We start from the raw sequence: 16,263 nt of genomic DNA, 5'->3' as shown, positions 1-16,263 counted from the left end.
CCCTCCATACCGTCCCATTCTCCCTTTCTACCTGTCCGTTTCCCCGGGTGTTGTAGCTCATCGTTCTGCTGGAGGCGCTACCCCTGCTGAGCAGGAACTGACGTAGCTCATCACTCATGAATGAGGATCCCCTGTCACTGTGGATGTAGGCGGGGAAGCCGAACAGAGTGAAGATAGAATTAAGGGCTTTAATGACGGTGGCAGACGTCATGTCGGGGCATGGGATGGCGAAGGGAAAATAGGAGTATTCATCGATCACACTGAGGAAATGTGTGTGTCAGTCGGAGGAGGGGAGGGGGCCTTTGAAATCCATGCTGAGACGTTCAAAGGGGCGGGAGGCCTTCACCAGGTGCACGCGGTCCGGCCGGTAGAAGTGCGGTTTGCACTCCGCACAGACCTGGCAGTCCCTGGTGATTGTCCTTACTTCCTCGACGGAGTAGGGCAAATTTTGTGCCTTAATGAAGTGGTACAACCGAGTGACCCCTGGGTGACAAAGGCTGTCGTGCAGGGTCCGGAGTCGGTCTACCTGTGCGCTGGCACATGTACCTCAGGATAGGGTGTCTGGGGGCTCATTGATTTTGCCAGGGCGATACTTAATTTCGTAATTATAGGTGGAGAGCTCGATTCTCCACCGCAAGGTTTTGTCATTTTGATCTTGCCCCGCTGCGTGTTGTTGAACATGAAGGCAACCGACCATTGGTCAGTGAGGAGAGTGAATCTCCTGCCGGCCAGGTAATGCCTCCAATGTCGCACAGCCTCAACGATAGCCTGGGACTCCTTTTCGACGGATGAGTGCCGAATTTCAGAGGCATGGAGGGTGCGGGAAAAGAATGCCACGGGCCTGCCTGCTTGGTTCAGGGTGGCGGCAAGGGCGAGGTCTGATGCGTCGCTTTCTACTTGGAAAGGAAGCGTTTTGTCTACAGCGTGCATTCCAGCTTTGGCGACATCAGCCCTGATCCAGGCGAAGGCCTGTTGGGCCTCGGCCGTCAGGGGGAAATGAGTGGACTGTATGAGTGAGCGGGCCTTGTCCGCATAGATTGGGACCCACTGAGCGTAATACGAGAAGAACCTCAGGCAGCGTTTGAGGGCCTTGGGGCAGTGGGGGAGGGGAAGCTCCATGAGGGGGCGCATGCGATCGGGATCGGGCCCCAAAACTCCTTTCTGGACCACGTAGCCGAGGATAGCTAAGCGGTTTGTACGGAACACACACTTCTCCTTGTTATACGTGAGGTTGAGGAGAGTGGCGTTGCGGAGAAATTTAGCGAGGTTGGCGTTGTGGTCCTGCTGATCATGGCCACAGATGGCCTCATTGTCTAGGTACGGAAACGTGGCCCGCAAGCCGTACCGGTCGACCATTCGGTCCATCTCCCTTTGGAAGACCGAAACCCCATTGGTGACGCCAAAGGGGATCCTAACGAAGTGATAGCCGGTCGTCTGCCTCAAAGGCTGTGTATGGCCGGTCCGATTTGCGGATGGGGAGCTGGTGGTAAGCGGATTTCAGGTCCACCGTTGAGAAGACCCGGTACTGTGCAATCTGGTTAACCATGACAGATATCCGTGGGAGGGGGTACGCGTTGAGCTGCATGTACCTGTTGATGGTCTGGCTGTAGTCCAAGACCATTCGATTTTTCTCACCAGACTTAACCACTACCACTTGAGCTCTCCAGGGGCTGTTGCTGGCCTTGATGACTCCCTCCTGAAGCAACCGCTGGACTTCGGACCTGATGAAGGCCTTATCCTGGCTGCTGTACCTGTACCTGGTGGCGACAGGTTTGCAATCTGGAGTTAGATTGGCAAAGAGGGAAGGAGGATCGACCTTTAGGGTCGCGAGGCTGCATGCAGTGAGGGGTGGTAAGGGTCCTCCGAATTTAAGGGTCAGGCTCTGCAGGTTGCACTGAAAATCCAGGCCAAGGATAAGTGCAGCGCAGAAGTTAGGGAGGACGTAAAGGCAAAAACCATGGAACTCTACGCCTTGGACTGTGAGCATGACCGTGCAGTACCTCCGGATCGCTACGCGATGGGATCCGGAGGCCAGGGAGATACTTTGATTGGTCGGGTGTGCCTTCAGGGAGCTGCGCCTTACTGTATTTGGATGTACAAAGCTCTCGGTGCTCCAGGAGTCCAGTAGACAGGAGGTCACGTGGTCATTGATTTTCACGTTGGTGGATGCGTTGGTCAGAGTGTGTGGTCTGGACTGGTCGATTACCATGGATGCGAGTCATGGTTGATCGTCGGGTAGTGAGGCGGCCGCTGCGTCGGGGTCCTGAAATGCCGTTGGTCTCCGTGTGCTACGGGGTGGACAAGCTAGCGGCGCTCGGAGGTCCTGGTGGTCACAGAATTGCAGCGCCCATGGAACGCACGTTGCAGGGGTGGAGCAAGATGGCGGCGCCCATGAAACGCACATGGCCTAGGGAGGAGGGGAGGATAGCGGCGCCCATTGTCCGTGACCGGGGGAGTGGGGGCGACCGCTGTCGCTGAGTGGGCCTGGCACACCGCTGCGTAGTGGCCCTTCTTCCCGCAGGCCTTACAAAGGGCAGCACGGGCCGGGCAGCATTGGCAAAAATAGCATTGGGGCCCCCCCGGAGATCACTGGCTGGCGCGTAGCGCAGGCGTTCTGAGTGGGTAGCGACCCCGCTGGGGCGGCTGCCTGTGCGACCCATGAAGCATAGGAGGAGTGGGCCACGCGGTTGGGGGCGTAGGACTGTACATTGCGCAGGGCGACCGTCATGGAAAGCGCTAGTGTTTTAGTCTCTGCGAGGTCGCGCGTGGCCCCTTCTAGGAGCCGCTGCCTGATAACATTGGACCCAATCCCAGTTACAAAAGTGTCCCTCATAAGGAGATCTGAGTGCTCCTTAGCTGTAATGTCCTGGTAGTCACAGTCCCGAACTAGTGGGATCAGGGCCCTCCAGACATCCTCGATTGACTCACCAGGTAGTTGAGTACGCGTTGCGAGTGCGTGTCTGGCGAAGAGCGTGTTCGTCTTCTGCTCATAACTCTCTTTGAGTCGAGTCATAGCGTCAGAATAATTGGGCGCATCCTGGATCAGCGGGAAGATTTTAGGTTTGAGTCGGGAGTACAAGATTTGAATCTTCTGAGCCTCTGGAGCAGGGGTCGGCGCCGCGTTGATATACGCTTCAAAACAAGCTAGCCAGTGCTGAAAGTCCTTTCTGGCGTCGCTTGCGTGTGGATCCAGCTGCAGTCGATCTGGTTTAATCCGGAGGTCTATCTTCTGAATCAGAGACTAATAAATTGAGGCACGATTAATTTGGTTGGAGACGAAGTTGAATTCAAACTGAGGCTTTATTAGTCTCTGAAGTGTGGCCTCCTATAGCAGCTGATGAAATGGCTGCGAGCTGAAGGCCACGCATATTTATAACCCGGCTCCTGGGCGGAGCTAGCATGCAGGGGCCCAGGTGAACCTGTAGTGCAGGTTCTACCGTACAACCCTTAATATAGGAACACAGTGGTTTATCACAGTATGACATCCAGACTCTGCACTCCTAATTGCTTTGTGTGGCTTCCGTATTGTGGTAATGAATCTATTAACGTGGTATTTATAAGCACAAGAATTTAGACTTATTGTGAATTAATGGCTTGCGGTTAGCAGCATTTTTATCTGTTGTCTTATTATTACACAGGGTAGGGAGGAAAGCTGCTTTTAAACATGGCTGACAGAAGCCTGCATGTGCCTCATGAACCGAAAAATGATGATAAGTTCAGATGTTATCCAACACAATATAGTGATGTGAACTCCACAGGTATGGTACAATGAATCAAAAGACTGTTACGTTGTTTGTACTATAAACGTAATAACAGATACCAGGGAGTGATTACAAGGCTGTAATTTAACCTCAGGGTTCATTCAAATTATAGGCTTTGCTCTCGCAGCCTGTGGCATTTGCATGTCTGGGCATTCTTGTTGGTGTGGGACTGCCCCCATCCCCAAGAGAATCTAATGTTTGGAACAGGTAAATAGCTCAGGAGTCTTGCTGGGAATACATTGCAATGTCAATTCAACATTGCAATCTGAAGGCTGATGGGTTCCACACACTGTTTTGTGCTTGTCTTGCATATGTGCAGATAGAGGTGTTTTGTTCTCTGAATCTCTCTCTCTGCCCGCTCTGAGCACCCAGTCGGCTTGATGTGGGGGCCAGCCCTGGTTGGTGGTTGGGCTCCACACTGCCTTTCCATTGGCCGACATCGACCTTCTCCCAATTGGTCCAGCTGAGCCGGGCTGTGATTGGCGCTGGTTTTCCGAGGCTGCATTTTCACTGGCGGATGGCTGCGGTGCGGGGATTTCCGATTGGAGGGAGGATTGAAGATGCTGGGCGGCACCGACTTGTCAGCTGGTTGGTCTGGGTCCCTTTAAATGTCCCTCAGCTGGCAGCTGAAAGCAGGAGTGAGAGACGAGAGCTCTTATGGTAAACTGAGGGGGTGGTAATGAACAGCAATTCCATCTGAGGGAGAGAGGAAACAAAACACCATCACAAGGGACAAGTCAAAGGCAAGAGGAGCAGGCACTCTCAAACAAAGGAGCAAGTCAATGCTGCCATCAGAGGTTGCTGCAGACACAGCCAATTCCATCCTTGCCCTCCATCTGGGCTGCACAGTGGCCAGGTATCCCAGCACTAAGGTGAGGCACCTTGCAACTGCACAGCAATTTAAAAAAAAGACGAGATTGGGTTTTTATGTTGCATAAACAATCGAAAACCACAACAAGCGAACATGTCAGCAGTGGGAGAACATATTTTTTTGCTATGTTAATTTGCTTATGGAATAACGACCATAAGGAATGCAATATAAGAATTAATATTCTTCAGTGAGAATGCATATAGTTATACACCTATTAATTTGCATGCGTTAATCTCAAATATGTGGGCAATATTAATTGCTTGTATGTTTGTCTCATGTCAAACTCTTCTGTGCACACGCAAACATAGGGACAGCGGACAAGAGAAGATCGCCGGCTGCAGGGTTGTCAAAAGATTTAATCTATGCCCATTGTATAAATGGGTGCAGTGCAGAAATGAGAGGATGCAAGGTTGATCCTGGCACGAATGCAGCCGGCTAGTCACCAGGGCAGCGGTTTCAGGAAATCCAGCTGATGCCTCAGTCTGTCCTTTCCAGTGCATTGTGCTACTGCGGTGCTCCGCACTCAATTCAGACGTGCGAGTCTTTTTTCTGAACGTTGCACAGTTCCCTCAAAGCAGCATTCTTGTCTTGCTTAATATGCAGAGGGCGAACAACGTTTTAGAGAATTTCAGAAGAAATAAAATGCTTCTTTTTCCTTTTTGTCTTTGAACTCAAATAGTTGAATAAATAATAGGGAGCAAAGTGATATGACTGCACTCAACGGGGACGCCGTTTTATTACCTTCTGGGGGTTGTGGGGGGAGGGCGGGACACATTTGTTGTTATGATTCTGCCTCATGGGATTCCGAAAGGCAGGTGCTGGAGGCTTGTTTTGCTTTCCAAAAAACAACCAGCATCTTGCAAAAAAACAATCTGCATTGTTAAAGATCTCTCTGCATTGGGTGCGATTTGAGATGTTTGGCTTTATTTTGGATCAAGGGGTCCAAGCTGTGTTTGTATGGATAGATCAGTTAGTGTGTGTTTAAATAGTATTGAGGGTGGGTGAGAATTGCAGGATGCTCAAGTCACTCACAGCAGTGCAGCACTTGCCATTCACCAATGTTGACTGCGAATCTGTTTGAGAATGTGCATTAAACGTACCTGACACAACTGTCCTTTGTGGTCATGTTCTGTGGCCAAACCCAACATTAAGAAGCCCCAGAATAGTGGAGCTGTACCTTGTGGTCGATGTCCCTGTGTTTTGTGTGTGTTATTGACCCGCTCCCCTGGTCTTTCTATCCTTGGTTGTTTTTTTCGGATAGCTTTCATTCCTTCTAATTTCATTATTCATTGGCCGAGGCAAAATGAATGAATATTAAACAGCCTTGATCCTAATGAGTGGTCAGCAAGGGAATTGAACCTTCCAGATCCCTTTCCTTTGCATAATTAGCAGAAGAAACAGCGAGGAGATGAGTATACATTTTGTGTTACGGGGCGAGTTGTTGTGATTAGCAGATGTGGTGGAGACACATTCAGTAATAACTCCCAAAAGAGGATTGAAGAAATATTTTACAGGGCTGTGGCGGAAGAGCAGGGGAAGTGGGACTAATTGGATAGCTCTATTCAAAGAACTAGTAGGGGCACAAAGGGCAGAAGGGTCTCCTTCTGTGCTTCATCATTATGTAAGTAACACATAAAAAAATGAGTACCTTCAAGGGTCTGGGTATTCTACAAATCTTAATATTTAATTTACTGTCTATTTTCATGTTTTCTTAATTAATTAACAAATTATGTCTGTTTCCTAACCTCCTTCATCCTGCAGAACCTCCAAAGCCCCTGTTAAATATATTTTCTGCTCAGTGAATCTTGAGCAGAAATCCCTTTTGACCCATACATTGTAATCAGTGCCTCGGAATTGCAGTGTCAGGATAATCTTGGGGATTGATATTCAGCATCTCGCTGCAAGGCAGGCTTGAGGTGATGCTTTATTTACAGGGAGACGTGTTAATATTTTTAAAGGTGCTGATTTGGGTATTATGGGTTGTGTCGCATTAGGCAAGCTGGTCACGCAATATTGGCGATGGACAGAAACAGGAGATGTACACAGAGGGTGCTCGTAAAAAGGAGGAGATGGCAGCTGAAGGACAGAAAGGGAAAAGAAAACAGAGAATCATAGAATTTACAGTGCAGAAGGAGGCCATTCAGACTATCAAGTCCATCGGCCCTTGGAAAGAGCTCCCTACTGAAGCCCACACCTCCACCCTCGCCCCATGACTCAGTAACCCCACCTAACTTTTTGGACACTAAGGGCAATTTAGCATGGCCACTTAACCTGCACATTTGGGCTGTGGGAGGAAACCGGAGCATCCGGAGGAAACCCACGCAGATACATGGGGAATGAGCAAACTCCGCTCAGACAGTGACCCAGCAGGGAATCGAACCTGGGACCCTGGAGCTGTGAAACAACAGTGCTAACCATTGTGCTATTGTGCCGCCCACTGAGAGCAAGAAAGGTGGAACTGCAAAGGAGGAAACATTGAGATAAGGAAATAAGTCAAATGGAAATGGATGACTTGAGAGACAGGCCAGCACAGATGGGTGAAACTGGGAAGAGCAGAGACAGAGGATGATAAATTGGAGGGCAGAGAGATTCAGAGATAGAAATCAGTCCTTTTTCCCAGTATTGCAATTGCTCCAATTCACCAGGTTTAAATGAAAGGTTTGAACTACCCAAACATGTTGAATTAAAACACACACACACAGCTAAGTGATTCAGAGTATCACTGTCTCCGGTGTTAAAGGTCTTGATGTAAACTGTTTGGTTCTGGAGAATGATGAGCCTCGCATCATTTCCACATCACCCATAAGATGTGTGATGACGCCTCTCCACACGGCTTTCATCCTTGTAATCTCTATTTGGTAAACAGACTTTATTGAAAGGGCACCGAGGAACATGTTAGATTTAGCTCTCCAATCTCCATAACTTTCTGTAAAGGCGCTGGATTGTCATCGCATTGGAACCCTCCTCTCACTAACTGGCCTCGGTGGATATAAATCAGGATATAAATCAGCTTTGACAAAGAGTCATCCAGACTCAAAATGTTAGCTCCCTTCTCTCTCCACAGATGCTGTCAGACCTGCTGAGATTGTCCAGCATTTTCTGTTTTTGTTTCAGATTCCAACATCTGCAGTCATTTGCTTTTGTATAAATCAGGAGCCAGGCGTCTTCCCAATTTTTGTGCAACTTGAACCAGCCCAGCCAAGTTCAGCCACCTAAAACAGGAACTGACAATGGACATTCATTTGGGCGCTGTGTGACTTGAGTCTCAGAGAAAAATAGCTACTCTGCTGGCTAAGCTACTTGGGAAAGCCTGGATTGGTGGCTTCGATCACTCAGACTCTGTGTTGACCAAGTCTTCAGCATATATGGGCGGCACGGTGGCATTATGCATGGGTGGTACAGTGGCAAAGTGGTTAGCACTGCTGCCTCACAGCTCCAGGGACTCGGGTTCAATTCTGGTCTCGGGTGACTGTCTGTGTGGAGATTGCACTTACCCCTCATGACTGCATGGGTTTCCTCCGGGTGCTCCGGTTTCCTCCCACAGCCCAAAGAAGTGCAAGTTCTGTGGATTGGCCATACTAAATTGCCCCTTAGTGTCCAAAAGGTTAGGTGGGGTTATTGGCTTAAGGGGATAGGAGGGAAGTGTGGGCTTAAGTAGGGTGTTCTTTCCAAGGGCTGGTGCAGATTCAATATGCCGAATGGCCTCCTTCTGCACTGCAGGGATACTATGGCAATCCAGGCTCCAATGCAGTCCTGGGGCAGTGCAGCACTGCCGGGAGGCGCTGGCCTTTGGATGAAACATTAAACCAGTAAAAGGTTGCATAGCAGTATTCAAAGAGCATGGATTTTCTTTTTATATGGTGCCCTTTTCATGGCCAACAACACCAAAACAAATTATTCAATCACTTGCTGTTTATGAGATCATTCTGTGCATAAATCCATTGGCACATTTGTCTACCATCAGTGACTGTAATTCAAAAGTGGTCTGTTGTTTGTAAAGATCGTCAAGACTCCCAAGCATGGGATGCATATAAAAATATGCTACTTAAATGCAAATTCATTTGCCTCAAGTCCAGTCACAATGAAATATTCCAGGTTAGGCTCAGCTTGGGTGTGAAGGAAAACCAAGTTCTTGGCAATATACAGGGTCTGAAAACACGATCTCAGTTCGTGACCTTACTAGAGCTGAACCCCAACTCCTAATCTCTTATGACCTGTAAGTGAAGGTGATGCAGTCAAACAAAATTTGGTTGATCTTCTGCCAATCTAGTCTGCCAATCTAGTTATCATATCTGAGATATGAGAATTTTTGTTCCATTTGATAGCTGTCCAGTAATAACCAAAGACCTATGTTCTGATATATAGTGTAGTGATGCCAAATCTGAGAGATTCAGACATGACAAGGAACTTCAAACACATTGGGATAGGATGACTGTTCTAGAAAATCGGAGTACATGTATCAGACATTACTGGGCAGATATCACTGTATTTGACAGGCCAGATATTACTAGGTCGATATAGATATGACTGACGGAGCAGGATGTTAATGGACAGATATCCCTGTGATTAGCAGACTGTTTAATGATAGACTCAGATAAATGAGTCCCAGTATGGGCAATAGTGGATGGCAGTTTTGGTGATATTGGGCTTTGATTGGCATAGTGAACGTGAGATTGAATATTTATGATTTGACTCAAAAGTGGAAATTAGATAGAAATTGATTGGGGGAAGAAAAGTGTGAAGGAAGTGATTTGTTGTAACGACCCCCTGAACAAGCCTACAAAGTTCTGGACTTAATTTGTGTACTGGTGTTTGTTGCCAGACTATTGCATAAACAGTACAGGGGGCAATGGATGTAGCAGTGCCCAAGTGACAGCAAATCATCTGTCCTAGTCCGAAGAATGATTGTTGTCACAGAGAGGGAGGTTGATGGGTGAGATGCTGGGGATTAATCATTGCTAAAGTAGGTTGAGGTAAACAATTAAGGTTTGAATAGAGTGACACGATGTAAACCATGCGATGACAGACGTGTGCTGATAATGCTTCATTTTTCCTGCAGGGAGAAAGATCTGAGTTTGGAGCTGGGAGTGATCTTGATCCACTTTGCCTCCATTAACAGCCATGAATTCTTCACTGATGACTCGAGGAGCGAGCGATGTTCTGGAGGAGCTCCAGCTGCTCACAGCTCAGAACCTGGAGAGGCTGGAGGTGAATAAATACTATGAGGTGATTAGAGAGCTCGGAAAAGGCACCTATGGCAAGGTTGACCTGGTTATCCATAAGGTCAGAGGTATGTACCAGTTGCAGTGGTAGTTTCTTAATAATTGTAGAGTGACACTCTACACTACACTAAACATCCTCTTTCGTCACATCGACTCTTGGCATCAAACATGAGACAAGTTTGGTAAGGGCCTCTCCATCCATTGTCTCACAACATTGTCCCACAATGTTTTCCAATGTCTTCAGATAACAGTTCTCATGCATATGTTTAAATCCATAGAATCCCTACAGTGCAGAAGGAGGCCACTCAGCCCATCAAGCCTGCATCGACCTACTGAAAGAGCACCCTACCCAGGTCCACTCCCCCGCCCTAGCCCTGTAAAACCCCATAACCTGCACATCTGTGGACACTAAGAAGCAATTTAGCATGGCCAATCTACCTAACCTGCACATCTTCGGACTATGGGAGGAAACCGGAGCACCCGGAGGAAACCCACATAGTCACCAAAGGCTGGAATTGAACCCAGATCCCTAGCGCTGTGAGGCAGCACTGCTAAGCACTGTGCCACCCCCACTATGCCACCGTGCCACCCTTCTTGATCAAATCTCCCCTTGCCTCCAGAGTTTTCCCAAGCTCTATGACTCAGCAAGAACAAGATGTTTCTTTCAATCCAATCTTTTGAAATGAAATGAAAATCGCTTATTGTCACAAGTAGGCTTCAAATGAGGTTACTGTGAAAAGCCCCTAGTCGCCACATTTCGGGGAGGCTGTTACGGGAATTGAACCGTGCTGCTGGCCTGCCTTGGTCTGCTTTCAAAGCCAGCGAATTAGTCCTGTGCTAAACAGCCCCTATTTTGCACATCCTCATTATAACACCACTGCTCATTTTGCCTCAGCTGTTTAAGCCCTAAGATCTGAAGTTTCCTCCTTAAACCCTCCACCTCTCTACCTTCCTCATTTTAAAAAGGAAAAACTTACAGATATATCCCACCTTTCATAACCTCAGGATATTTCAATGCACTTTAAAGCCAATAAGGTGCTTTGGAAGTGTAGTCACTGTTGTAAGATCAGCCAATTTGCACTCCGTGAACTCCCATAAACAGCAATGTGATAATGACCAGATCATCTGGTTTTGTGACATTGGTTTTGGGTTTGATCTCAGATAACACCCATGCTCTTATTGTAAATAATACCATGGAATATGTTACCTCCAGCCGACGGGGCAGACAGAGTTTTGGATTTTTGTCTCGTGGAGAGCCCAGCATGTCTGACACTGCAGCACTCCCTCAGTACTGCAATGAAGCACCAGCTTAGATTGTTGTGCCCGAGTCTCTGCAGTTACACTTGAAGCGTCTGGCTTAGAAGTAAAAGTGGTACCAACTGAGCCACACTGACACTTGGGACCCTCGTTAGGATACACTTTTTGACCAAGCCTTTGATCATTGGCTTGGCGTCAGTTCCTGTCTGGCGATTGCACAATGGTTAGCACAGAGCCAGGGACCCAGGTTTGATTCCGGCTTGGGTCACTGTCTGTGCAGAGTCTGCACATTCTCCCTGGGTGGGTTTCCTCCGGGTGCTCCGGTTTCCTCCCACAAGTCCCAAAAGACGTACTTGTTAGGTGAATTGGACATTCAGAATTCTCCCTCAGTGTACCCAAACAGGCGCCGGAATGTGACGACTAGGGGTTTTTCACAGTAACTTCATTGCAGTGTTAATGTAGGCCTACTTGTGACACTAATAAAGATTGTTATTATTGTTATTGTTACTTAAGTACCTTGGGACATTTTTTTGCCGTAAGGATGTCAAATACATATAAGTTGTTGCTTTTGTTCAGTTGAAGAACAAAGCTCTCTCTACAAAACTCCAGCTATGTGACATTACTTCATATCCAATTAAATAATGGCTTACTTCAAGCTGGGCGCAATACAAAATAGAACTCTCTCTGTGTTTACCTGGCAATGTGCAGTGGTACAGCCGAAAGCTCTGAAATACGCCCAATTTCCAAAGTGACATTCACATTATCCTTGTGGCTGCTTTGATTAAACCTGTTGAGTTCATGTCGAGCAAAGCTCAACTTCTGACTTATTTGTGCAGTTATCGTTGAAACTTGATAACTTTGGTAACCGCCAGAGAGAATTCATTCATAGGATGCGTGAGTCACTGACAGGTTCAGCATTTATTGCGTAATAGCCTTCAACAACCAACTGGGTAGCTGGCTAGGCCATTTTAGAGGACAGTAAAGCATCAACCACATTGCTGTAGGCCTGCAATCAAAAGGCCAGGCTGGTTAAGGAGGGCACATTTCCTTGCCTGAAGGACATTATTGAACCAGAATGGTGTTTACAACAACCTTCATGTTTCATGGTCACTGCTGAGAGACAAGCTCTTCCTGCCAGATGAATTAAAGTGACTGAATTTAAGTTGTTGTTGTGGTGGGCTTCAGACTCATGGGGCGAAATTCTCCGGTATCGGCGCGATGTCCGCCGACCGGCGCCAAAAACGGCGCAAATCAGTCCGGCATCGCACCGCCCCAAAGGTGCGGAATCCTCCGCCCCTTGACCAGCCAAGCCCTCACCTTGAGGGGCTAGGCCCGAGCCAGACTGATTTCCGCCCCGCCAGCTGGCGGAAAAGGCCTTTGGTGCCCCGCCAGCTGGCGCGGAAATTAAATTGCCGGGCGGCATATGCGCGGGAGCGTTAGCGGCCGCTCATGGCATCCCCGCGCATGCGCTGTGGAGGGAGTCTCTTCTGCCTCCGCCATGGTGGAGACCGTGGCGAAGGCGGAAGGAAAAGAGTGTCCCCACGGCACAGGCCCGCCCGCGGATCGGTGGGCCCCGATCGCGGGCCAGGCCACCGTGGGGGCACCCCCCGGGGCCAGATCATCCTACGCCCCCCCCAGGACCCCGGAGCCCGCCCGTGCCGCCTTGTCCCGCCGGTAAGAGAGGTGGTTTAAACCACGCCGGCGGGACAGGCATTCCAGCAGCGAGACTTCGGCCCATCCGGGCCGGAGAATCGCAGGGGGGGGCCCGCCAACCGGCGTGCCGCGATTCCCGCCCCCGCTGAATCTCCGGTGCCGGAGAATTCGGCAACCGGCGGGGGCAGGATTCACGCCAGCCCCCGGCGATTCTCCGACCCGGCTGGGGGTCGGAGAATCTCACCCCAGTAGTCTAGGCCTGTGAATAACAGAACCACTATATCCCATTGAGAGATCTTCATTGCCCACTGCCCCACAGTTTGGCCTAGTTTGGATAGTCAGCTCTCTGTGGCGACTAGACTGTAATCCAACACAGACATCTGCAATGAATTATTGACGAGTTTGGGTCAGGATCTGTGATCTAGACATGTCTATAGATGGAAGGATTAATAACCACACAGAGCAAAACCATCAGTGTCTGAAACGAGGAAATACATCTTTGACTTTCACAAAATCCCAACGCAGGTCACAGTCAATGAAGCACTTTTTGAAATGTAGTCACCATTTCAGTGTAGGCACCACAGCAGTCGATTTGCACACAGGTCACACAGACATGAATCACCAGATAAGGGGGTGGCATGATGGCACAGTGGTTAGCACTGCTGCCTCACAGGGCCAGGGACCTGGGTTCAATTCCAGCCTTGGGTGACTGTCTGTGTGGAGTTTGCACTTCCTCCTGTGTCTGCATGGGTTTCCTCCCACAATCCAAAGATGTGCAGGATTTGTGGGGTGCCGAGGATAGGGAAGGGGAGTGGGCCTAGGTAGCGTGCTCCTTCAGAGGATCGGTGTAGACTCAATGGGCCAAATGGCAGGGATTCTAATGATTTCTCATTCTATGAATGCCCTTGTGGTGTTGGTTGAGAGACCTCGCTGCTTTTTTCCAAATATTAGGATGCTTTATGTCTGCCTGGGAGGGAAGCCTGAGGGAAGGACAGGGCCAAAAACAGTACCTCCAACAGTGTTACACTCCCTCAGTCCGCCCTAGGACGTCAGCTTGCATTTTGCGCTCAATCTCTGGAATGGGACTTGGACACACAACTTTGCGACTCAGCAGCAAGAGTGCTATTAACTGAATCAGACCGACACCTACGGAGAAGGACTGCATCGATGGAGGTGCTGTCCCGACAATGACTTGTTAAATCAAATGGCCTTGTCCATTTGAACTGTGGCACAAATTGTCACCTGGTCTTGGTCAGGCTTCTGGTCTCCAGTTGGGCAGGCTTATTTGGAGATTGAAGCTTGGGCTTTATCTCTACCCTCCTATTATCAGATGAAACAGCTAGTCTGCATGTTGATAGGTTGAGGTAAATCTTAAATAATTCTTCCTCTACCAAACCAATGAAATCACAGATTAATTGGCCATTTATCTCATTGTTGCTTTTGAAATCTTGCAACATGGTTGCTGTATTTGACTGCCTCGTAACAGTGCCTGGGTATTTAACAGTAATTCATTGTTTGAAGCACCCTTGGTACACAATGCGGTGTGATATAAAAGTGTCTTCCAACTTGGCATATGTTGATGTATCTGTGGTGCTCCTTGAGTTTTCTGTATTCCCTTTTGGCTGGTGAGGCATTTAGAGGGGGTGTACTCTCTGATGTTAGGTGTGCCTCGTTCGGGTGTGGTGTTATAATTCTCATCCCTTTCTATGAGAGCACGAACTGATCAGATATCTGACAGTCTGAACACAGCTGACAGATTCAGAATTAGAAACCTGTCGAGATGCCACGCCTTAGGTGGAGCGAGGTCCAGTTATTCTGGGCGAGGTGCTATTCGGTAGGAATTTAATTAATCAGCATTATTTCGGGATCTGACAATAGAATTAATGATTCCGTGGACCTGCCTTTGAAATGTGTGTGTGTATGTTTGTGTGTGTGGATGTGTGTGTTTGTGTGTGTTTCTGCTCAGTGTGTCTGTGACACTTACAGCCAATGGGGAATGCACACGGCCAGAAATTCTGTCTGCACAACTTGGGGGAAAAAATAATTAGCATTTATATAGCACCTCAAGATATCTCCGCAGCTCTTTCCAACCAATGGAATACTTTTTTGAAGTGCAGTCATTGTTGTCATGCAGGGAATGCAGCAGCCAGATAGCTCACAGCAAGCTCCCATGGACAGCAATGTGATAATGACCAAAACATTTGGATTTGATGTTGATGGCTGAGGGAAAACGCTGGGGAGAACTCCAGTGCTCATCTTTGAAGTAGTGTCACAGGATCTTTAACGCCCACTTGAGACGGCAAATGAGGCTTCAGTTTACTATCACGGGCAGTCCGACACGCCCTCGGCACTGCATTCGAGAGTCAGCTTCCATTTTATGCTCATGTCTCCAGCATGCGATGTGAACCTACGACCTTGTGGTTCAAAGGCTTGAGTGCTTCCAATGATGCCACCTATACTCTCTCCCTGTAGGTACATACTCCATCTGCCAAAGCCCAGGGAACCTTAGATACAGGTTGGCAGTGCGAAGAATGTGCAGTCGCCAAATGCACACAGCGACACAAGCTAAAACCAAACACTTTACCACAGACGAGCTCTGTTTATGTACGGGTTATGTTATTGGACTAGTAAGGAGATAGTGATATCTAACTAGTTTTGCCCAGTGTCCCACTTATTGATATCTATTGATGCCCAGTTTGCCTCATGCAGTAACATCTGTCCAGCAAGACCTCAACTAATCCAGAGAGCATGAGTTCCGATCTCACCAGTGCAGATTAAGAATGTGGATTTTTTTTTTTTAAAAGGAGATAAAAGGTTGATATCAGTAAAAGTGGCCAAGCTGTTGACTTCTTGTAAGAACCTAGCTGATTCACTGATGTCCTTTAGGAAAGGAATCCTGCTATCTTTACACAGCCTGGTCTCCATGCGATTTCAATCCCTCACCAATGTGGCTGACTCTTAACAACCCTCTGAAAAGACACTCAGTCAGACCTTTGGGGCGGCAAACAAGTGTGGTCTTGCCAACAACACCCATGTTCTGACAAAAAATATCCTTTTCAGAACTGGCTTCGAATTCCCCAAAAATTACAGAGGTAGAGCACCAGAATCAGCAAACAAAGTCCAGGAAGGAAATGAGCAGAAAGCGTTTCAATAGACGAGTTGTTGTGCACTGGAATGCACTGTCTGAAAGGGTGATAGAAGCGGATTGAGTAGTAACTGAGAAGGAATTGTGGGGCGGGGTGTGGGAGCGGAGAAGGTGCAGAACTAGTTGGGCAGCTCTTTCAAAGAGCTGGCACAGACATTTGGGCCAAATTCTAATCATAGAATTTACATTGCAGAAGGTCACTTCTGCCAAGGTTCTGCACCGTACAATTGGAGCTAGATGAAAGTTCTCCCAAATCACACCTTATGGAAAAAGATTAATTTTAGTTCAGGCTTACCTCATTGCAGAGCAAAGATATTTCGCCACTATGCCTGAATTTGACAGTAATTTCCACAT

General features: G+C 48.2%; 1 protein-coding gene across 2 annotated transcripts in view; it reads left to right on the top strand.

Moving 5' to 3' along the window:
* Positions 1 to 4,366: 4,366 nt before the first annotated feature.
* LOC140395363 (serine/threonine-protein kinase SBK1-like) overlaps positions 4,367 to 16,263 on the top strand; it is a 28,561-nt gene continuing 16,664 nt past the window's right edge. The window contains exons 1-2 of one of the 2 annotated variants that reach the window (XM_072483018.1): positions 4,367 to 4,633; positions 9,752 to 9,922. In XM_072483018.1, coding sequence (XP_072339119.1) covers positions 9,754 to 9,922 — 169 coding nt within the window. In that variant the 5' untranslated portion in view covers positions 4,367 to 4,633; positions 9,752 to 9,753. Of the gene's footprint in view, positions 4,634 to 9,691; positions 9,923 to 16,263 lie in introns of both variants that reach the window. The other variant, XM_072483017.1, reaches the window with a different exon arrangement.

This window comes from Scyliorhinus torazame, chromosome 18 (assembly GCF_047496885.1).
Source record: "Scyliorhinus torazame isolate Kashiwa2021f chromosome 18, sScyTor2.1, whole genome shotgun sequence".
NCBI classification, from domain to species: Eukaryota; Metazoa; Chordata; class Chondrichthyes; order Carcharhiniformes; family Scyliorhinidae; genus Scyliorhinus; species Scyliorhinus torazame.
The sequence above is the reverse complement of the archived record's forward strand: the minus strand, read 5'-3'. Positions and strand labels throughout refer to the sequence as shown.